Source organism: Phytophthora ramorum, assembly GCF_020800215.1.
Source record: "Phytophthora ramorum isolate Pr-102 chromosome Unknown Phyram_PR-102_s0003, whole genome shotgun sequence".
Classification (NCBI taxonomy): Eukaryota; Oomycota; class Peronosporomycetes; order Peronosporales; family Peronosporaceae; genus Phytophthora; species Phytophthora ramorum.
In genome coordinates, this window is record NW_027150649.1 from 3,488,240 (window position 1) to 3,511,375 (window position 23,136).

The 23,136-nt window shown below is 53.5% G+C and overlaps 7 protein-coding genes across 7 annotated transcripts; 5 read left to right on the top strand and 2 right to left on the bottom strand.

Annotated features, from left to right (window-relative positions):
* Positions 1-3,259: 3,259 nt before the first annotated feature.
* On the top strand, positions 3,260-8,368 carry KRP23_4186 (uncharacterized protein; the record flags this gene model as incomplete). Its single annotated transcript, XM_067889114.1, has 1 exon — positions 3,260-8,368. One exon carries the CDS (start codon positions 3,260-3,262, stop codon positions 8,366-8,368), a length of 5,109 nt encoding a protein of 1,702 aa, XP_067748304.1.
* A 1,020-nt stretch (positions 8,369-9,388) lies between these two features.
* Positions 9,389-13,015, top strand: KRP23_4187 (uncharacterized protein; the record flags this gene model as incomplete). The annotated part of the gene is made up of 1 exon (XM_067889115.1): positions 9,389-13,015. One exon carries the CDS (start codon positions 9,389-9,391, stop codon positions 13,013-13,015), a length of 3,627 nt encoding a protein of 1,208 aa, XP_067748305.1.
* Positions 13,016-13,215: 200 nt separating this feature from the next.
* On the top strand, positions 13,216-14,628 carry KRP23_4188 (Actin-related protein 4; the record flags this gene model as incomplete). The annotated part of the gene is made up of 1 exon (XM_067889116.1): positions 13,216-14,628. The coding sequence occupies one exon, from the start codon at positions 13,216-13,218 to the stop codon at positions 14,626-14,628; it is 1,413 nt and encodes a 470-aa protein (XP_067748306.1).
* Positions 14,629-14,790: 162 nt separating this feature from the next.
* Positions 14,791-15,042, top strand: KRP23_4189 (uncharacterized protein; the record flags this gene model as incomplete). The annotated part of the gene is made up of 1 exon (XM_067889117.1): positions 14,791-15,042. One exon carries the CDS (start codon positions 14,791-14,793, stop codon positions 15,040-15,042), a length of 252 nt encoding a protein of 83 aa, XP_067748307.1.
* A 503-nt stretch (positions 15,043-15,545) lies between these two features.
* On the bottom strand, positions 15,546-16,415 carry KRP23_4190 (putative serine/threonine-protein kinase; the record flags this gene model as incomplete). Its single annotated transcript, XM_067889118.1, has 1 exon — positions 15,546-16,415. The coding sequence occupies one exon, from the start codon at positions 16,413-16,415 to the stop codon at positions 15,546-15,548; it is 870 nt and encodes a 289-aa protein (XP_067748308.1).
* A 1,545-nt stretch (positions 16,416-17,960) lies between these two features.
* Positions 17,961-18,830, top strand: KRP23_4191 (putative serine/threonine-protein kinase; the record flags this gene model as incomplete). The annotated part of the gene is made up of 1 exon (XM_067889121.1): positions 17,961-18,830. One exon carries the CDS (start codon positions 17,961-17,963, stop codon positions 18,828-18,830), a length of 870 nt encoding a protein of 289 aa, XP_067748309.1.
* Positions 18,831-19,334: 504 nt separating this feature from the next.
* KRP23_4192 (uncharacterized protein) lies at positions 19,335-19,832 on the bottom strand (the record flags this gene model as incomplete). Its single annotated transcript, XM_067889122.1, has 1 exon — positions 19,335-19,832. One exon carries the CDS (start codon positions 19,830-19,832, stop codon positions 19,335-19,337), a length of 498 nt encoding a protein of 165 aa, XP_067748310.1.
* Positions 19,833-23,136: the final 3,304 nt, after the last annotated feature.

A 23,136-nucleotide genomic window follows, 5' to 3' on the forward strand; every position in this document is an offset into this window, starting at 1 on the left:
CCTATTCACATCCGAGTGTCTCGTACTCGCCGAGTACTTGGAGTCTGTTGTCCCCATCTTGTATGCTAGTTACATCATGGTCATGGTTCACCTCCCCAGTGCTCTTTACCACTCCGAAATGGCTGGTATCACGATCGAGAATGTCACGGAGAAGATTCAAACTGTTTTTGGCTATGCAGCGCTGGAATTTGTATCCTTCGCGGCGCTCGCGATTATTATGCAGCGTAGCTGCGGCATTCGATCACTCTACCATCTTGCATTTGTGTTGGAGACACATATGCCACTCATTCAAGACAAGTTGATATCATGGACGCTGTTGACACTGGCCTCTCGAGTTGTGCATTTCGGTATGAGTTTGGCATCTAAATGTGTGTACCTGTACGATTGGACTGATCCTCTCTTTTGCAGGTGTCGACTTCACATTCCACTTTGCATGGGTCTAGCACGACCTACATGCATCGCTCGACCTGCTTACAGCAAGAAGTACAAATCCACAACGGAGACTGTTAACAAATCGGGTGTGCCCTAGCTAACAAGTGCATCAGGTGCAATTAGGTAGACCCATCAAGATATTCGATGCCACGACCGCCGACGTCGTCGAAAAATCCAACCCTGGAAAGAGCTTTAGACCATGTACCACTGCGAAAGAGACCATACCCGTCCTCGTTGTACTTCTTCCTGCTGTCATGGTGCGATACTCGGGACGTGAAGTAGTGTCACGAAAATGGATAGCTTGTCCAACACATATCGTTCAAAAACTCTCCCGTTTTCACTAAAGACCGAAGGTTTGTTGCATGCCGACAAAGTAGAACATGACGGTAATGCTCGTGTGATTTATGCAAGAAGAAATCTGTCACCGACACAAAGGTCTGCCAATGGCAGCACCACAGTATCAGTCTCAAATTCCCGATCCTTCAAATCGATTGGGGCTTCATCTTTTGTACTGCACCCCAGCAACTCTCACCAATGCCTTGCACTTTCCAAACATCCTGTCACGATGATGCCTAGTATTCATTGCTGGCGCGGATGAAGACAAACCATGGACGATGTTACCAAAACAGCCTGTCGTGTGTATCGGGCACCTAAACTGCTCAATTTGCTCATCGGGACGACAAAATAGAGCTCAACTAATGTTATCTGGACATCTTGAAGATCAGTGGTGTTGCTAGCTGATCCAGGAGCTCGTTGAGGTAGAGATGGTCACAATTATGGTTCTCACCACAGCCAGCATGATGCCACTTTATTGGCGCCATCCAAGTTGGATCACCGAGTGAAATATCGATCAAGGACTGTCTCGGATCAAACAAAATAATGCTCGATTGAGGCCACTCCTGCTGAGATAAAGGTAGAAACCGAGACCTAACGTAGCACCACTTAATTCCTTTGGTCTTCAGAGTTGCAAAGAATCAAGCTTCGAATAAGCAAGCATCCGTGGTTGGCCTCACACTACACAGCTCCGTCACAGTCGAGGCTTCCCGGTAATAGCGACTTTTCTCCCAACGTAGTCGCTCACGAAAGTTTTTTCGGAGTCGTGTCTCGTTGAATAATATACAGCCATCAAACAATTCATTGCAACAGCCGAGGAAAGGCTGACTAGGTCTCCAGCGATCGCGAAAATATTTGAAACCTTTTTAATGGCTTTGTCGAGAGAAGCGATCGCTTTGGCAGTCGAGCCATCGAACACCAGCCTTGCACTTCCGCCTACGACCGAAAATTTACGTTCGAGTATCCTCTTTCTCTCCTTCGCAATTTCTGCCGGTTCTCCTGACTCATCAAACGGTGGGAGCACGTTCTGCACGTGGCGGAAAAAGCCACCATCCGCTGCATAATCCTCCACCCTCCACCACTCTAACTCGTACAACTTCTCCACTTGCACTAGCTTCGATCCTTGCTCCTGTTCCGCTCGTTTCGTTTCCTCCATTTTCGCATCTTCTGTTAGCGTGAAGTAGTCGTCTTGTACATCCGAAACAGGCGAGTAAGAATATTCACCTGCTATCGAGCCAATGCACACTAGTCGATTGTCTTTTTTATTGCGCCGATGCCATCGTTTGCAACAGCGACGGGGGTTCTCCATGAATTCATTCGATCTAACGCATCCATCCAGAAAAACGATCATTTTCTGTGTCGTTGATGCCAAAACGCGCCCCAGAAGCTCCATCGTGTTTGTCTCGATAGTACACGCCAACTTTCCAGTTCCTCGGAGCCACACACAGCTAAACGGTTCTTTCACGCGCGAGTAGTGGATCCAAATTACGTCCCAGAGCGACGGATCAAGTGCGTAAGCAAAAGCGAGCGCAATGCACGCTTTCCCAGGCCAACGACCCACGTCAATGCGTGATTTTGAATCGAACACGTATCCATCTCTATCCATTGCTCCAGCACCTGTCGTCATCATAAAGAACCAACGGCCTACCTGAATGACCAATCCTAGTTCCGGTGAGCCACGACGCAGGCAACTCAATGACCTGACCATTAAGATCGCCGGAAAAGCTTCAAGCTGCTGTACCCCAATTGGCTCGTGGATAAATAATTGAGACAGCAATGGCACTTGTATGATCAGCGCGTGATCCTCGTCCTCTCCCAAATAATCCACCCATGCCGAGGCTTTGAGAAAAGTGTCGTTTTTTGCGTCTTTGAATTCATCTAGAGCTCTGAGAATCTTCAATTGTGTTGGATTTACCGCGTTGAGAAGGCTCGGGTATTGGGCTTCGTCGGCCGCTTTGATCCTTTTGCATAGATCTTGCACAGTTACAATGCCATCGGGACGTCGTCACTGTACCTGCAAATGGCCCAAGAGTTGCTGCATCAGCCAGTCGGCACCAAATTCTGCTCTCCATCTCTGCAACGTTAGCTCTGTATTTGGGCAGATTCTGTTTTCAAAGTGTGAACCTTTCTTTTCGTATATTGAGTCTCCGAGGTATTATGACACCAAATTATATTGTATTGCCTTTTCCGATATTATTCATTTTGGTCTTCCATTCGGTTTTAGAAGTCAAGTAGGGAACTTGGCAAGACGAGCAACTCGTATTGCCCGGCCCGACCTGTGCGGTCCACACTTGCGCAACTTGCCGCCACGCGATGCCGGGATCCCCGAACAGCCCCACACGCGCATGACAGAGAGTTGCCCATAACGGACGCAAAATGGATGGACCCCTCAGCTGTGCGGGTGAAACCCACGCGTCGCTTGCCGCCATTTCCACTTCGCAAGATCTAGACGCAGAGCTAACGAGAAACGTGGCGCATCCGGGGAGCTGAGCAAATGGCGCCCAAAGGAGCGCCGCCTAAGGCCCCCGATGCCCAACGCAGAGGCTCGTCCAGCTTCTTCGACCGCGTGCGACTCGCAATGCAGGACATGACGGAGACGGCGGACACGGCTGCCTCAATCACTACTCCTGCTGCTGAGCCTATCGTCGAGACACAAGAGGAGCAGTCAGAGATGAAGGTCGAGGAGAACAGCGAAGAGGTGACTGGGGAGGTGGACGACGCTCCTAGTGACGACGTTCAAGGTGAAGGAGAAGCTGAAGAAGCTGGGGAGGACGTTGAGGTGACAGCAGATGTCGAGGTGGAGACTTTGGGTGATAGTGAGGAGAAGCCACAGTCAGAAGTGGCGGGTGACGTCGAAGAGAAGGCTCCAAGTCAGTCGGATTTAGAGCGAGATCCCCCTGTTGCAATCGCTGCTCCGGTGGCGCTACCAGAACCACCTGTGAATAAGCCGGCACCGACGTCTCCGAGAGCTTCGGCTCTCTTTGGACGTTTGATGACTGCCATGCGGAATGAATTGTCTCCACCGACGTCTCCACCGATTCCTGTAGATTCAGATGCCAGCAACCGGGTTGAATCTGCTCTTGCAAAGACCACAGAGATCTTCGTGAAAGACAGCGAGGAGAAGAGTGCAAGTATGGATACTGCCGTTGTCGAGACCGTTGAAGCACCTGCTTCAGATGCAGAGCAAACTCATGTGGCTACGGAAGGAACTGCTGGTACGGCGAGTGCAGTGGAGACTGTAACTGTAGAGGGAACGAGCGACAACACTGCCGAAGAGACCCCTACGAATGCTAGTGTGGAGGCGGCTGCAGATCCTGTCACTGAGACTACCACGAGCGCTGGTGAGCTATCGGACAGGCAGAAGACGAAAACGAGTTTCGAAGTGGGGGCAATTGCAGCGATAAACGACACTAGCGATGAAAATGCAGACGATCCTGAAGGTGTGGGTGAGGGTGGTGCGAATAGCAATGACTCTCACGATGCCGGAAGTGCCCCTCTCCAGGAACAGAATCAAATTGCAACACCTGTACCCGCTAGCCCACTACAGCAAGAAGAAGTGCCAAAACCTGTGGCTAGCCCGCCAACCAGCTCGTCTCGACTGTTTGGCCGGTTGATTTCGGCAATGCGCACGGAACCTGCGGACACTAGACGTCCATCTGTTTCTGCAACAACGGCAAATGATCGTGAAACTGACAACGGATCATCCATTAACTCGTCCACTTTTAGTGGCATCAGTGGGAATCGTGTTGACTCCCCGCCACCTTCGACTAGCATTTTTGATCGACTCATTTCCACAGTGCGCCAAGAAGCACCAGCTCCAACTAGCACTACCGACACCGCTGAGCCAGCTTATATCCCGCATGCTGAAATTACGGTAGACGAACATGTCGCCAATGATGCCAGTGAAGCCGTTGCGAATTCCGACGTTGGCTACGATGAAGCCTCCGAGTCTACACAAGACGCGTTGCAAACAGGTCTGGACGTCGACATTCCACAAGAATCAATGACACCCGAAGTTGCTGCAATCGAGGAAATGGTCGAGTTGACGCTCGATGTTGGCGGTGACGACCAAGATGAGACCCATGATGCTGAGCCATCGACTTCCAATGACAACGAAACTGTTGCGGAGAACCACAATTCGGAACCATCCGTCACGAACGAAATCGACCACGTTGAGGAGCACTACCCCGTGGAACTTCAAAATGCAATTCAACGAACTGGTTCTGCGATGCTAAGCGTTCTTCCTGGCCTGGAGTCTGCTGGTATTTCAGCCGAGTGTTTCAATGCGGTTGAGCGCATGAAAACCGACGGCGAAATCATCAGTATGGAATTTGTGAAGGAGCTAGAGACTGCTGGGGTGTTGATGACGTGTGCTAACAAAGAGGCCAACCAGACCCTTCAAGCCTCTGAGGAAAACCTTGCAGAGCTACGAGCTGCTATCGCGGCGTGCTGCACTGGGAAACTATCTTGGACAGCTGTTCCGGAGTTGCTAGCGTTGTGGTCTATTGTACACACATCCGTTAGCGCTGGAATTAGTGACGATGTTGGGGAGAAAGCAAACGTTGTTGAACCGTTCGAAATCACCAGAGCTGCAGAGCGAAAAGGCACCGTGTTGGAGGAAGCTACCGAACATGAAAAGGAGGATGAGGTTGAGGTCGACAATAGTCTGTTCGATGAACAGCTCGCCCATGCAGCTTTAACCCATGCCATGTCGGGTTTGCAAGGATCGCTTCTAGTGAGTCGGCAGCGCCTAGCTACCACACTGCAAGCAATGCGCGAAGGTCGCGCAGCACTCGTGGGTGGTTGCCTTGCGCTTGTGAACATCCCACCGTTGCTCCGACTGGAGATTGCTCGTGATTTTTTTCAAACGGCTGGGCTCTTTCTGTCCGGAATGTTCAAGCCTACCTTGAAGTACTTTGACGATTATGATATGCCCGAATATGTATCCATGCTTGTCAAGGGATTGCGTGCTGCTTACACTATCATCGCCGTTGACGTGTCCGCGTTCATTCAGTGGGTTTCCAAGTCTAGCGATGTGGGTGTATTCATCTCGATTGGCGTGCTCATGGTAGCACATGTGGTTTTCATCGGTTGGCTGTACAAGATCACACGCTACATGCCTCGCGGAGCTGATAACGTACGCCATGGGCACGAAGCCACTACGTGGGCAACGCTGGCAGCCACAAACAAACGTATGGCCATGCTGTCGTCGTTTCTGATCACTGCCAGCCTGACGGCATACCTCCCTCTCACACAGTTCTGCTTCACGGTTCTCGACATCAGCGCTCATCAAGATGACAAGACGCCTAACAACCAAGGGACTGTCGCATCGCACTTCCGCGATAAGCCCTACTGGGGTCTGATCGTCTTCGAGGCTATAGCCTTGTTGGTTACCTTCTCAATTCCACTGCCGTTTGTTCTGGTGTCGTCTATCCGCTCGAATCGGCCACGGGGCTCGTTGGAAAATGCCAAGGTCACGTACGATTTGGATGGGGAGCAGGTTCCGTTCGACAACAAGGTGTACGCTCGTCTCGTGGCAAGTGACCCTAGCCAGCTGCGGTGCCCATATCGTTCACTGTATAATGGCTTTGAGCAACGTTGGAGCACGTACAAGGTGTTGCAGCTGGTCGCCAAGGCTATACTGGCAGTGGTTGTGGTAGCTGCTGGGCGTAACGTGTCTACTGGAGGTATAGTTGTTTGTGGCGTCTACTTCATGGTTGTAGCGCTCACGAGTTACAGTCGGCCATTCATAGACCCCGTGAATGATTTGATGGAATCTAGTGCCAAGTTTACTGCCTTGGTCACTGCTGTGGGTGGTACGGCTGGAGCTTGGGCCCAGCGAAATGACATCCATTCAGGGTATCTCGGAGGGTTCCTGGCATTTGTGCTCTTTGTGCACTTTGTGAACCTTTGGGTCATGCTTACGGTAACCTTGCTGGGTGTTGCCAATACTAGAACCCTGATCAAGGGCTGGTTGGGTTGGCTATCGTTCAGCGACACAACGCGTATGATTGAAGATGCACGCGCTCAAGATATCATTCCGAAGTGGGACCTGAACAAGGAGGCCAAGCACCGCGTCTGGCAAGCGTTTTGGCGTGCAGTTCTGTACGATCTTTCGCACAATGAAGTGAACGCGTCTGAGCATTCTGAAGACCAAATTAAAAACTCTCCAGTAGCAGCTCGACTGATTAACCTGGACCAATCTGTAGTGACGGCAGGCATCCGTCGAGTGAGCTCGCACTGGCGCGGCAAGCAGCAGCGCTATACTACGCGGCTGCGACAGGTGGTGAGGACTGCGCTGGAAGGTGTCGACGTGTACTGGAATGAAGATACCGGCGTTCGTGACGGCCACCTCGATTCCAAGTCTTTCTTTGGCAAGATGTATGTGGTGCCCTATCCTTTCCACTGCGTCATCGTGTTCGACAACACCAACGATGAAGCTATTATTTGGGACGAAGTGGATGAGAGCGCCCCCAGAGACAACAAGCTCCACAGCAATTTAGCGAAGCTCCTTTTCCTCAACTTTTCGCCGAGCATCGTTGCAAAGCGTGAGTTGCGACAGAAGATCCGTGTCCTAGCAGACTTGAAGACCCCGGTTCGCTTTGCATTCTCTCGTGTGGAGAAGGCTGTGGTGACGGACTACTACATGTGGACCCCCATCGAGGGCGGAAAACCAATGAAGATCCACTACAAAGCCGTGGTTGATTTCACTTGCCACTACACGTACGGAGTGTTCAAAGTGAAAACTTCTGGCGACTCGACCATCAAAGGAGGGGACAAGCGAGCGATGGCTGATGGCTTTGTCGTCAGTCTAACCTATAAAGACGGAAGAGGCTACGCCAAGGCTCCAAAGACTGGAAAGCGGATCGAAATCACGGGCCGCAAAGCCGTCTGCGACTCCGATCACTTTGGACTCAACCCTGACATGGAGGAGAACGAGCATTTAAAACAGATCTTCGAGCAAACTCGGCCAAGCTGGGAGCTCGGCATCAAGAAGATGCGAGCGGAGCACCGCGAATACCGTCGCAGGCTCATTGCAATCCACGCCGACGCGAACGCTATACTGAGTGACGACTTCTGGTACTTCGTGTACAACAACCAGTACCTCTCTCGCCAGGACCTCGAGCAGTACCTAACGACTCGCGAAGTAAATCCACTCATGCGTCAGCTACCACAGACGCACAAGATTGCGCTGGACGCGCTGTACCTTCGCCAGCGGTTCATCATGCTGAGCCCCGCCCACAAGCTCTGGTATATTTTCTGGGACGACGTGTATGCACGCAACAGCGATATGTCACGCTTGATTCCGAAGGGAGAACCCAAACCTGGTCGTGCGTGCAGGAGCGACTTTGATCCGAACAGCGCGAGCTCGATCTGCTACAAGAAGATGAATCGTACAGACCTTGAGGCGTGGTTAGCAGAGCGTCGACTGCTGAGCAAAACGGGCATGTTCCATCCAGGTTTGCTGCACCTGTTGTACGACGAGATGAGGAAGCTTGACGAAGGTGCCGACCCCAAGAACATCATGAAGGTGAGGCCTGGAGGTAGGTCGTTCAAGAGGCGATCGATGATTGCTTCCATGGTGTGGCGTCCGGCAGCGTAACTTCTATCGTAGCTAGCTGTTCATATCGAATAGCCTCAGGTACCACCAGCTCTATAATACACACGATGCCTACAGTATCCATTGAACCATGCATGATCGCATGAAGAGTGAGTGTTAAGCGGCCATCTTTTTGATGTTTATGCTATTTCCTATAGATGCCTTTAGGCAGTCTTAAAGATCGAAGATTTTTCACTTTGGTCTTTTCCTTCAGGCTTGCATGTGGTGGGTGTGCCATACCTGCTACAGGGGATCCTCTCTGAGGTCTTGTTCGGTCGAAATGGGTCTTCATGCCAAGTTGAGTGTTTCCGCCTGAGGTGTCCGTATCCGCTAGGAAGGGTTTAACCCTCTCGGGCACAGCTGTGGTCCCTTCGTCCGTATCAGATCTACACGTGAAGAGTTACCAGCTCTTAAACGCCGTGGGGTGCCGTTTCCGCTATTATTTGGGCTTTGCTGAGGTCCTTCTGCTGTAACACGTGGGGGCCACCAGGTCTTCCGTGCTTTGGTGTTTGAGTTGCGTAGGCGCGATGGTTCACCATGTCAACGCGCCGTGGTAGGTGCTTGTCTTGAGCGCTCCGGGTTACCAGGTCCTTGGTGCTCCTTGGCTATGAAATCTTCGTGGGCGCTAAGGGGTCGCCAGGTCCGTTGCGTCTTGGTGTGGGTCTTGGACACACGTGGAGGTCACAAGGCCCCACATGCTGCGGCGATGTTGATATCAGTCTTGGTGGCAGACACCAGGCACGGCGCCGCGTCCGTGCCCGGCGCACAGGAACACCCCATCTCCCATTCCCATTCCCGGCCCCGGGACTTCGTCCGAGAAGCGAGATCTCCCGAAGAGGCGCTGGAGGTTTTCTTGAAATCACTTGTGCCAGAAAAACGAAGTCGCATGATCGCATGAAGACGAAAAATATGGTTAGCAACGATGTGTGTGGTTCTCGTTTTTCATCCAAATTAGTACACTCCCGACTGCTACGTGCATGCAACTTTGTTCATTCATCGCCCTCACCTCTGGCAGTCTCTAGCATGGCATCTGTGGTACCATTGCCACGAGACATCACCGAGTTACCAGCCGAAGTGCTAGACATTATCCCCGTTGACACCAGTACGTTCGTCGACCCTCGAGAGCTCCAGAATGCCATCCAGCGAGCCGGCAAAGCGCTTCTAGATGTGACCGGCTCAGCAAAACTCTCGTCTGAGTGTCGAAAAGCGTTGGAGCGTATGGCTGTATCAGGTGAAGCTATCAGCTTCCGATTCATCGAGGAAATCCAGAACAGCGGTGCTCTGCTTGCTGCCCCACTTCAGAAGCGAGGGATGGCGCAGTTGGCTCAGCTGCGTGAAGCGCTGGCAGCGTGTGCTACGTCGACGGCGAGTTCAACTCCTGTAGTCGAATTGCTGTCGCTTTGGTCCATTGTTCACGAATCGGTAAGCGACGTGATCACTGAAGAAGCTGCGACTCTGGTAGCCCAAGCGGCGGAGAGTGTGCCATCGGTGCTCGAAGCAGTGGAAGATGCTGGTGATAATGCAGTGGTTATAGGCAAACTACTCACGACAGCGTTCGCTTCATCGACGGTGTTGGCAATCAGCCAAGAACTTCGTGAAGCTATTCACAAACTTGCAGAAGCAGGCATACCCGTAGCAGAGCATCTTGCTGACGAGCTTCACCGGCAAATTGGCGTTATTCAGGAAGCTTTGTCTGAACAAGACTGGGCAGAGCTACGTTCGCGGTGCTCTCAGTCAATGACCCCGGAATTGCAGGCGTTAGGTGAAGCTGCGGAAAAGGTGTCAGCTCAAGCAGGCGAGGCTTTCGGACAAGTGAAGCTGGTAGCAAGTGACATCTTCGACTCACCATTTGCTAAAGCGATTGCGACTCAAGGGTTTGCAGGTCTCGACGGCGTCTTGGGGGAGAGTCGGGATGTGGTTGAAGCAGCGCTATATGCAATTTGTGATGGTGGAGTCGCTGCATTTGGAGCAATTGCAGCCTGCTTAGCACGCTCAGGGCTTCCACCTTTACTACGAGTGGAGATTGCGCGAGATTTTTTCCAGACTGTGGGGCTCTTCTTCACCGGTTTGTACGTGTCGGTGCTTGACTTTTTCGAGCGGCATCATATACCTGGTGCTCTCAACAATTTCCTCAACAAATTATGCAGGGCCTACGACATCATGGCAGTGAATATCCTAGCTCTCGCAGAGGAGGCATCGCAGAATCAAGCGCTCATGGCCGACATCGCTCTGAGCGTTTTGCTTGTGGTTATTGGCCTTGTCTACGTGAGCTTCCTGTGGTTTGCATTCTCAGGGCGGCATTTACATCGGCGATCTGATGAAGTACGGCAAGGTCATGAAGCTACTACATGGGCTGCACTCGCGACTCAGCAACAGATGCGAGTCAAACTTTTCACTTATGTGATCACAGCTTGTCTTACAGTCTACCTTCCCCTCACTCGGCTCTGCCTCGACGTGATCATATCGGCGACTACATCCACCACTACTACTGAAGACAACAGCAAAGCCGCAAGTGCTTCTGATCTAGTGCTGTCACGCTTTCGAAATGACGGGGCTTGGCCTGCTATCGTGGTTGCAGCCATTATTCTACTCTTGACCTTTACAATCCCGCTTCCGTGGCTACTTGTTCGTGTAATTGCTGAGAACCGACCGACAGGATCACTCGAGAATCCACTGGTAACTTACGATCTGGACGGCGAAGAGGTCCCTTTCGACGATAAAGTGTACGCGCGACTTGTGACGCGTGATTCGAGCCAACTTCGGTGCCCATATCGATCACTCTACGCCGGATTTGAGCAGCGCTGGAGCTACTACAAAGTCCTCCAACTTCTTGTAAAACTTGCACTGGCGCTTGTCATTGTACTGTCAACCAATGGAGATGACCGGATTCGTGGAATCTTATCGTGTGCGATCTACGCGTGTGTAGTGGCTGTATCGAGCTATGGGACTCCTTTCAGTGACCCACTCAACAACGTGATGGAGATTAGCGGGAAGCTTGCGGCCCTTACTACCTGCGTAGGTGGGGCGCTAGCAGCATTTGTCGATATGCAGCAAACCAAGTCCCGTCCGCTTGAAACCGTGGCTCTCATCGTCACTCTCGTGCATATTGTGAACCTGTTCGTGATGCTGACTGTACTGCTACTCGGTATGCGAGGGGCTCGCATCTTCATAAAGAATTTGCTGGGCTGGATCACTTTCAGTGATACGTCTCGTGGACTCGAAGATGCCCCAGCAAAAGACGTCCTATCACGCTGGGATATCAACAAAGAGGCGAAGCATCGAGTATGGCAAGCGTTCTGGAAAGCATTGTTACTTGAACTTGCACAAAATGCGAGCAAGTCCAAAGGGAATATTGGAGAAATTACAGTTGCACATAGGTTACAAACTTTGGAGCAAGCTGTGGTAGCGTCGGGGGTCCACCGAGTCCGTTCACATTGGCATGGGGAAGAACACGCATACACAGCCAAACTTCGACAAACGACACGAGCAGCTTTAGAAGGCGTCGATGTGTTTTGGGATGACGCCAGTGGAGCTCGTGACGGTTGCCTCGACTCGCAATCGTGCTTTGGCAAAATGTACGTGCTTTCGTATCCGTTCCACTGCGTTATGGTGTACGACGATTCCAAGGATGAAGCAATCGTTCGTGACGATGCTGAAACTCGCGGTCAGTCAAAACTAGCGAAGCTGCTGTTCCTCAATTTCACACCACAGATTGTGGCGAAGCGAGAATTGAGACAGAAACTGCGAGTATTAAGTACCAAAGAGACGAGAATCAACTTTCCATTCGCGCGACCAGAGCAAGCAACTGTCGAAGATGGCACTGTTACAAGGACAGACGGGCAAGGACATACGCATACAGAAACTCGCCATACGACGGTGTCTTTCATGTGCTACTACACCTGGGGTGTGATTCATGTGGCCACCAAAGGCGATTCCACTAAACGCATCATGGCAGAAGGGTTTGATGTGAGTATGACCTATCGCGACGGACACGGTGACGCTGTGGCACCTCACACCGGCAAAGTTCATCACCTCCAAAATCGTGTCGCTGTGATGGGGCCCAATCATGTTGGTCTCACTTCAGCGATGGAGATTAGTGACAAACTTAGTGTTATCTTTGAGCAAACTGCAGTTGTGTGGCAGTCTGGCCTGCTGGAATTGAGAGCGCAGCATCAGGAGTACCGACGAGGTCTCGAGCGAAAACACGCGGAAGGAAACGCAACGCTTAGTGATGCGTTTTGGTACTTTGTGTATAACAATCCGCAGCTTTCTCGCCAGGAACTTGAAGACCACTTGAAGCAACGTGAGGGGAACCCGCGTCTTAAATCATTAGGGGAGACTCACCAGAGCGCTCTGGATTCACTTTATCTACGGATGAAGTTTGTTCAGTCTCACCCTGCGGTCACGTTCTGGTTCGTCTTCTGGGATGATGTGTACGCTAGAAATGGCGAGATGAAGCGTCTTCGAAAGTTTAAAGGCGACCTTGACCCTCGCCAACCTACTGCTATTTGCTATCACGTCATGCGGCGTCCTGATCTCGAATTCTGGCTGCGAGAACGGCGATTGCTAGGAACGCGGCGGTTCTTCTACCCGCAGCTTCTTGACTTCCTATACACAGAGATGGACAAGCATTTAGGAACAGCAAGCTAATATTCACAAGAGATGCATTTCAAGCGTATTTTGGTTGCGACTTAAAGCAGACCGCACGACGTTGTCAAGAACTACCATCCAAGTTCACAACGTCTTGCGTCCATAAAGCAACACGTTTCTGATTCCAGAACTTACAACTGGGTGTGCCGCACACCATTGTCACGTGCACCACGTGAAATCACAATCATTCCGCAAACGCCATGTACGCCGGCGGAGGAGCCAACGAGGGCGACCACCACGGGGGCAACGCGCCCTTCTCGAGCGCCGCCGCGGAGGCCAACGACCTGGACGCGCTGGTGTTCGAGTTTGGCACATCCTGCTGCAAGTTTGGCTACGCGGGCGAGGACTTCCCGCGTGTGTGCGAGCGTCCTGTGGCCCTCACCAAAGCGCAGGACGACGAGGCGGCAGGACGCAGGCTGCACAGGACGGCGGCGCAGCTCGAGAGCGATCCGGAGAAATTGGCCCAATGGCTGTTCGACGCCAGCAGCTCCAAGCTGCAAACGCGGCTCAGCGAGCACCCGCTGCTGCTGGTGGAGCGGCCTTTTACGCTGCCCGAGGAGGTCACAGGAGACGCAGGACAGTTACAGGACGAACAGGACGCCACAGGATCCGAGACAAAAACAGTGCAGGTCAGTAGCAGCGGCAAGAAGAGAGACCTGAAGGCCAGGGAGCAGATGGTGGAGGTGGTCATGGAGGAGCTGGGCGTGCCGGCCTTGTTCTGCGCCAAAAGCGCCGTCCTGGCCTGCTACGCCAACGCCAGGACGAGCGGCCTGGTGGTCGAGATGGGCGCGACGTACACTAGCGTCACTTCGGTACATGAGGGCTATGCATTTGCATACCCTAAGAGTCAGGTCACGCTGTTCGGAGGCCATGACCTGGACTCCTTTTTGAGACAGAAGCTGGGCCCGCAGATTGCTGCGGGTCGAGAGCAGAGAGTGGTGGCGACGTCGCTGGAGAAGGAGGTCGCCAGGAGGAAGAGGCAGACGTGGTCTTATGTGGTGGAGGCCAAGGAGAGCGGCCTGTGTCGTGTCGCCGACGGACCTTTTGATGAAGCACAGAACGCGCAGTTGCCGCTGATTAACTATGAATTGCCGGACAAGACGGTAATTTCGATGGGCACTGAGCGGTTTAGCGTAGCGGAGCACTATTTCTTGGGAGAAACGGGGTCGAGTGCCGCTGCCAGTGGGGCGGTGAGCCAGGAGGGCGCTAGTGCTGCGAACGATGGGCCGGGCATGCGACTCCCGGAGTTGATTTGCGAGACGGGCGGACTCACGACCGAGACGGAATTGCGCAAAGAGTTGTTCCAGAACATCGTGTTGACAGGAGGCAGCTCGTGTTTCGAAAATATGCCCACGCGCATTGAGCGTGAAGTGGTGACCACGTTGAGCGGCACGCCATTGCCCCTCATAGCATCAGGCAACTCGGGAGCGGCTGGCGGATTCTCGAGCAGTTTGCGCGTTAAGGTGGTAGCGGCTCATGCGCAGGAGCGCCGCGTTGGTTCGTTCCTGGGTGGATCCATTCTGGCGTCACTAGGATCCTTTCACGAGATGTGGATGTCCAAGGCCGAGTACGCAGAGCATGGCGCCGCGCTCATTCACAAGAAGTGTCCGTGAGTGTCTAACGGATCTCGCGCTTAGTTATCGCGCCCGAGCTCTTGCGAATAGGATAGCTTCAGGGAGTAGTAAATACATGTCCTGAACTCTGTCGCACGTCGTACAGCTCGCAGCGTATAGAGGTCGAACACTGGACAATCGCTAGCAGAGTCCGCGAACAGTATGCTAGCGACCATGAGCCGCAACGGACAGCAGAACTCGTCGGACTCACGGGAGGAAAGCGCAGCGACTTCAGGGTCTCACTTGAAGCACCAACGCTCGACGTCGCAGCTTCCTGGAGGTGACTCGTCAGGTAAACGACAGCCGGCCAAGAAGCTGACGGTGCCCAAAAGCCCCAAGTTCTCGGTGATGTCGTGGCAAAAGAAGCGCGAGGGCAGCAGAGTAGGTACTTTGCCAACGGGCATCCCTCGCTAATAGCTCCACGCACCGAATACCTACCGGCGACAGAGCCTTTCGATGTCCACAGTAGTTTGAGGGCTTGCAACTTCTTGCCCGGTCCGACGCATGCTTGACCGGCGGGATCCGATGTACCTGCATGTGTCCCTCATGAAACCCCAGGACAGGCTCATGTGCGTGTCCACTGTGACGTCCAGTGTCAACTGCGATGGCAATCACCACCCGTGGATGTCCCGTTTCCAGCCTTGCCCTGCACCGAGTGTTAAGGTTGGCGAAGGTGGTCGTCGCTCGCGGGGGAATCCGGCGTACGTCCACTGCAGCAGCTCAAGTGCAGGTGGACACCAAAGTTCAGATGAGCATCGCCACGCCCTGTCTGTAGAGTCGGCAGATTCTGAGTCAGAGGACTGCAGCTTCAAAGATCGCGCCTCCTCTGCCTTCTCTAACACTGGGATTCAATTCACGCTTTATATACACTAGCCTGCTACATGTAGCTGTCTGCTCGCCCGCCTTCCTTCTCTGCTTCACGCCGCGGCGGCTGTCCATGCGAAGGCCTCGTGCTGCAGCACCTGCTCGATCGTGAGTCGCTTGGCCGGGTCGCACTGCAGCATTCCCTCCAGCAACCGCATGGCGCCCTCGTGCACCAAGTGCGTCATGCGCCACACGCGCAGCAGCTCGCGCACGCCCACCTTCTTGAAGGCGAGGAAGCGCGCATCTTCCTCCGTCGCCAGCTGCACGATTGGGGAACCCGTCAAGAGGATGAACAGGACGACGCCCAGCGACCAGACGTCGGCCGCCTTGGGGTCGTACGCCACCCCAGAGGCCACCACCTCCGGCGCCATGTAGTAGGCCTTGCCCGCGCACTCGATGCACAGGCGGTCGGCCCTCGTGGCCAGCCCAAAGTCTGCGAGCTTGTACACGCCCCGACTGAGCAAAATGTTCTCGAGGCTCACGTCTCGGTGGGCGATGCTCCTGCGGTGCAAGTAGCTCACGGCCGTGGACACCTGCTTGGTGACGTCCAGCGCGTCGGCGCACTTGAGTCGACGGTTCTCGCCGCGGTTCACGGCCTTGTACAGGTCGTCGCCGGCGCAGAACTCGAGCACGAAGTAGAGCGTGTGGCCCTCCATGAAGTCGTCCAGGTACTGCACAATGTGCGGGTGCGGCGTCCGCTCGGCGCGCTGCAAGTGGGCGAAGGCCTTTTCCTGCCGCGGGTCGTCGGGCGTCTGGAGCTGCGACCTGCGCATGTCCAGCAGGTTGATGGCCTGCAGGAGCGACACGCGCTTGAGCACGACGCGTCTCGGCCGCTGGAGCTCGTCGGTGCACAGGTAAATCCCCCCGTACGTCGTCTGTGCCAGCTCGCGCTCCACGCGGTAGCGGTTGTGGACGAGCGTCATGGGCAAGACTGCTAAATAGTCGAATTAACCACCGCACGGGAAGTTGAGAAGTGACCTATGCCTGCGCGAAATTTATGGACAGAAATCTTGGTGATGACACCCGATGAGTGTAGCATCGCCAAGCAAAAAGCCTTTGAGGATAGTTTGTGGTGTGTTTGAGGTGAGGTCAAGTCTCCTCCAAGGACGACACCACAACATTTATTGTCCTTGATTCATGGACAAACATCCGCTTAAGTTCGCTGGACGTTCCCAGATGTTGTCCTAGAGCAAAAACTTTGACTCAAACTTTGTATAGAGTGTGATTCGACAACAGATAATCCGCGATATATGTCCGGTAACACAAATGCTTTTTGAACAGAGATACATGCAAGGACAACACCTAGCTTGTAATATGTTAATAAGGACACCTTTGAATTTGCATTTCCAACCAGATGGACAACAGTGGACGTCACGAGAGACTCTTGTCTAGGTAACGACTAGTCTTGATATGTTACCTTGGTTTCGGGGATGTTAGGGTAGGTCGTCTGTCTTCAACGCACGAGGCATACCTTTGAATCGAGCATTGCTCTCATACGAGTACGCATCAAGAACAGGTACGTTAGCTACACGCGCCAGCTCATCGAGCGTGGTCCCACTGGAAGTCCCAGTGTGCCGCGTCGATATCTCAGGAGCGAACTCCTCTAAATCACCAAACACAAAGAACAAGATCGCCATGAGCTTCCCGATCTGCCGCTCGCAGCTGGACGGTATTTTCTGGCAGCGCGGTGCTCCCAGACGTCTGATCGTGATGGACATCAACACTTCTTTTTCATTTTTCGCAGAAAATGCAATGGTGGCCAGCGCGCTGCCATCACACCCGATCTTTTCGCGGTCTCACCGAGCAGAAAGTTGACGATAATCTCACACTGAAAGCGATTGCAGGGCAACCAACCATCCAACTCAACTGCGCGCTGTTTCGAGTTGTTGGCTACAGCTCGAAATCTTAATGAGAAAATTTAGAACACTAGTGCGCTGAGGATTGGCGAGTGCTGCTCCGCTCCGCTCTCCCATGCGACTCGCATTTTTGTTTTTTATATACGAGCGCGCTGCTTGTATTGGTGTAGATGTACACTTGGACCGACGTCACTTGATCGGCGGGGATGGTGCTGGCGCTGGATGCTGTTCCTGTAGGCTTATAATCTGCAGACATACCCGCTCCAACAACTGTACAAGAGAGGTAGGCTTTGCCAAAACTAAAAAAATACGCTTTCTCACCGTTTCCATGTACATGTACCCCCGGTCCTCAATGACCAAAGAAGGATATGATCCCTAAGGCTTTGTTTCACCTGGGACGGCTACCAAAGTAAAGTTGTAAATAGTCATCCCTACATTGAAAAAACAATCGTTTGTTGTTAATGGCATACTGATCCAGCACTTTCTTCCATCCACCTACGTATCCCGCACCTTAGTTATCACCGAATCTTACAGCGTTACATTGGTGCGCCAGCTGCAACCACTTTCAGTTTTGAATTCGCCTTCGGCTGTGCACAACATTTCATCTTCTACATGACGCTCGTCCACAACCGCTACCGCGTGGAGCGCGAGCTGGCACAGACGACGTACGGGGGGATTTACCTGTGCACCGACGAGCTCCAGCGGCCGAGACGCGTCGTGCTCAAGCGCGTGTCGCTCCTGCAGGCCATCAACCTGCTGGACATGCGCAGGTCGCAGCTCCAGACGCCCGACGACCCGCGGCAGGAAAAGGCCTTCGCCCACTTGCAGCGCGCCGAGCGGACGCCGCACCCGCACATTGTGCAGTACCTGGACGACTTCATGGAGGGCCACACGCTCTACTTCGTGCTCGAGTTCTGCGCCGGCGACGACCTGTACAAGGCCGTGAACCGCGGCGAGAACCGTCGACTCAAGTGCGCCGACGCGCTGGACGTCACCAAGCAGGTGTCCACGGCCGTGAGCTACTTGCACCGCAGGAGCATCGCCCACCGAGACGTGAGCCTCGAGAACATTTTGCTCAGTCGGGGCGTGTACAAGCTCGCAGACTTTGGGCTGGCCACGAGGGCCGACCGCCTGTGCATCGAGTGCGCGGGCAAGGCCTACTACATGGCGCCGGAGGTGGTGGCCTCTGGGGTGGCGTACGACCCCAAGGCGGCCGACGTCTGGTCGCTGGGCGTCGTCCTGTTCATCCTCTTGACGGGTTCCCCAATCGTGCAGCTGGCGACGGAGGAAGATGCGCGCTTCCTCGCCTTCAAGAAGGTGGGCGTGCGCGAGCTGCTGCGCGTGTGGCGCATGACGCACTTGGTGCACGAGGGCGCCATGCGGTTGCTGGAGGGAATGCTGCAGTGCGACCCGGCCAAGCGACTCACGATCGAGCAGGTGCTGCAGCACGAGGCCTTCGCATGGACAGCCGCCGCGGCGTGAAGCAGAGAAGGAAGGCGGGCGAGCAGACAGTTACATGTAGCAGGCTAGTGTATATAAAGCGTGAATTGAATCCCAGTGTTAGAGAAGGCAGAGGAGGCGCGATCTTTGAAGCTGCAGTCCTCTGACTCAGAATCTGCCGACTCTACAGACAGGGCGTGGCGATGCTCATCTGAACTTTGGTGTCCACCTGCACTTGAGCTGCTGTAGTGGACGTACGCCGGATTCCGCCCGCGAGCGACGACCACCTTCGCCAACCTTAACACTCGGTGCAGGGCAAGGCTGGAAACGGGACATCCACGGGTGGTGATTGCCATCGCAGTTGACACTGGACGTCACAGTGGACACGCACATGAGCCTGTCCTGGGGTTTCATGAGGGACACATGCAGGTACATCGGATCCCGCCGGTCAAGCATGCGTCGGACCGGGCAAGAAGTTGCAAGCCCTCAAACTACTGTGGACATCGAAAGGCTCTGTCGCCGGTAGGTATTCGGTGCGTGGAGCTATTAGCGAGGGATGCCCGTTGGCAAAGTACCTACTCTGCTGCCCTCGCGCTTCTTTTGCCACGACATCACCGAGAACTTGGGGCTTTTGGGCACCGTCAGCTTCTTGGCCGGCTGTCGTTTACCTGACGAGTCACCTCCAGGAAGCTGCGACGTCGAGCGTTGGTGCTTCAAGTGAGACCCTGAAGTCGCTGCGCTCTCCTCCCGTGAGTCCGACGAGTTCTGCTGTCCGTTGCGGCTCATGGTCGCTAGCATACTGTTCGCGGACTCTGCTAGCGATTGTCCAGTGTTCGACCTCTGAGCTTGGATGAGTGAGTTGATCGACCCCACGTACGTGTTGGTGACACCGGAGCTTCGAGCTGTGTAAGATCCTGACGTCGTCACTGGCCGAGGCTTCGATCTGGTGGGACCCGCAGACGAAACTCGTCGGGGTCTTCCCACCGCGATTGAAGCAGTTGTGCGCTCATCTGCTGTGGGTTTCTTGCATTTGGTCAGCAGCATCGCTGACCCTGGGCGGTTGGAACGTGATACACCAGTGCAGATATCGTCGCCGTGTCGGGGCGGAGAACAGGGCGACGCAGCCGACGAAGACGACGATGAGTGAGAAGACTCGGGGTTTCTGCTTTGCTCTGTTTTCCACGCTTGAGAATGGCGGAATGAGGTAGAAGTACTCGCCACGTCCGGTGTCTTGGCCGATATAGCGAGAGACGCGATTAGAGCGTTTGACCTCTTGGTTAGAGCAATCGCAGCGGCGATCGCATCAGAGGCTGATGAACTCGCAACACTCGCATTGTCGGGTCCTGAGGTGGACTCGACCCCGCGTGGGGCTTTGAGTGCTGGACTTGGGCGTGAATACGTCGTACGAGTTGACAAGCTGGTTCGAGTGTATGATTTCGGAGCCTCCGCTGCTGCTGGTGTGCTTGAAATCTGGTCTTTTGCTGCAATGGGATAACCACCACCAGAACTGCTAGGCAAAGGGGTTATCTCTTGGTTTTTCACGACATGCTTGGATTCTTCCTCATCTGGAGGCGGAGATACTCTTGAGGCCAAACTATCTGACAGTAGCGTCGCCTGTGCTGCTACCACCCGGACGTGTTCGTGCTGATTCGAGACCCAATCGTCGGATTCCTGTTGCTTCGGGACTGGGGGTTTGCTAACAGGGCGAATTCGTTGGCGATTCGACCCGAACGTGACTGCGTGCGGATGTCGCTGAGTGGTTTTCTCGTTTTCTAGGCTTTCGTGCCGTGCTTGGCGTAGACTTGCATGGATTTTGCTGGTGCGACCACCAGCACTTGAGGGAATTGCCGATGGGGTAGAGCTGGACGATGCACTACTTGATGCGAGCACGGAACGACTTCTCTCCACAGCAGGATGATGGTCACTTGCATCACTATTTTCTCCAGTGTCGGAGGTTGTCGAACTTGTTCGGGCGATAATGGACTTCCGATGATTGTCAACTTCCTTGACGATAAGCGCCCGCAGATCCATTTTCGTCAGGTTTTTCAGGTCAAACGAGAAATCGGCTCGCATGGGTGGAGGGGGCTCCACTCCTCCACTGCGATGTCGGTGTTTGCGCTCCATCTCCTGCATGTATGGGTGAGCGAGAGCGTCTTGCGCGGATATCCGCTTGGCTGGGTCAAATTCCAGCATACGGTCGAGTAGGTCCATTGCAGACTCGCTAGCACTTGGAAAAATTGAACGGAATGGAACCTTGGGCTTCTTCCCTAAGGATTGCAAGAAACGCTGAGCTTGAGAGCTTTGAATCTTCGTTGTGGCACCAGCTGCAGGAGCCCCGATGACGTCGAAAATGAGAGTGAGTTGGTGCAGGAAGTTCTTCCCGGGAAAAAGAGCCTTGCGGCCAAGAATCTCAGCAAAAATGCAACCGACAGACCACATATCTACGCTCTGGTCATACAATCCGTCCGGTTGTAGCATCAATTCCGGTGCTCGGTACCAGCGCGTTACGACGTGTTCTGTCATGGGTGGACGGTCAGCGGCCCTGGCCGATGATGACGTTGAGCTCGCCGCCGGTGCCGAGCGTGGGCGCTCCAGAGTGCTACTTGAAGCAACAAACCCACGAGGAATTTTGCGTGCGAGGCCAAAGTCTGCGATTTTTAACTGACAAGTTTTGCTCAGCAACAGGTTACCAGGCTTGAGATCCCGATGCAACACTCCGTTGTCGTGTAAATACTTGACACCTCGCAGGAGCTGATGCAAAAAATACTTCGCGTGGGCGTCGGAAAGTGGCTGCGAGCTCTGAATCACACGATGCATATCGGTGTCCATAAGATCCATCACGATGTACAGCTCGTCGTCTTTTACATTGGCAGACAGGTTGTGAATGGATATAACCTGAGAGGAATCGTGGTTGTTAGACTTGTCCCAAGCGTAAGAAACTCTGAAGAGGTCGTACGTTTGGGTGCTTGCCGAGGTGCTGCAATAGTAAAACTTCACGGAGGGTGTGCTTCGCGTCTACCGTTCGCTTCGCCATCGGGGTCACCTTCTTGATGGCAACACATTGCCCTGTCTCGCGGTCTTTCGCAGCACTGTACTGACGATTTAGGGACTCTACAAGAAGAAATCAAAGCGACCAATTGCACTTACCACACAACACCGTACGAGCCTTTGCCAAGGGGATTCAGGAACTGGTAGCGAGAGCTCACTTTGAACACGCTGCCGTACACCTTAAACCCCGAAGTACCTGACGAGCTTCCGTGCGAACCCAAGGTACTACTTGATGATGCTGAATGTGCCATTCTACAACTTGAGTGATCACTGGCGAATTTCTTAATCGTTCGCTTACGGAACGATGGCCATTAACCCCTCGAAGAAGACTGCAGTTGGTTAGTAGAAACACTGGATGCTCAAGTTGTTGCTGAGCACGAAAGTCTCCAGTCTGCAAGCTCAGACTCGATGCAAATAGAATGCTGCGGTTAGTGTCATTTGCGCTATTGATACTCTCCAAGCCAAGATGACGTTGGCGATACCAAGGAACGCAACTGTACCAAGAAGAGGACGATGATCTCGCCATCGCCTTGTTTCGATGTGCCAGGACCCAGTTCCGCAGCAGTTGACACTCCAGTTGTTCGATGGTATCTCAAGTTGTACCATTCCTTGTCATCACTGCAGGTAAGCCACCAGGGCTACAAATATTCCATCGAGCGGCTCCTCGCTCTCGATGAGTACACCCGGACGACACCTCTGTGGAGGGCAGTGCTCGTTTGTGTCGGCACACCGCTACCAATGATCATGTTCGTTCTTTCGCAAGAAATGATACCTCTCGAGAAACCAGAAAGTGGCTGGCAGGCGAACAGCGGCTTCTGGGTTCGGACAGCCATCCTCGGAGGTGTAATCGGTCAGGCAACGATTGTCCAGATGAAGTACCTGGTCGGCGGGATCACGATATCGCTATGGCAGATGTGGCAGATGTCTGTGTGCTCGGCTTTGGGGTTGGTGGCAACTTCACTGCTCATTGCGGAAACCTTTGTATTCCCAATACCTTTCATGATCTGCTTTACTGCTGGGCCCACGTGCGTAGTGCTTGCTATCTCTTTCCGCGTCATTGCCGGACGACAGGTTTTTAACAGTATTCGGACCCGTCCAACCGAATATAAACGTATCATCGCATACTTTACTGCTCAAGTGAGCATGTGCTTCATTTACCCGGCGTACCAAGTGCTGTTCGACGCTGTAGCTGGCACTCGTTATGAATTTCCTGTGATCTTGGTTTTGCCAGTTCTGAAAATGACGATGCAAAACATTATTGCTCGGACTATGGTACACATGGAGGACATGGTACCAGAGT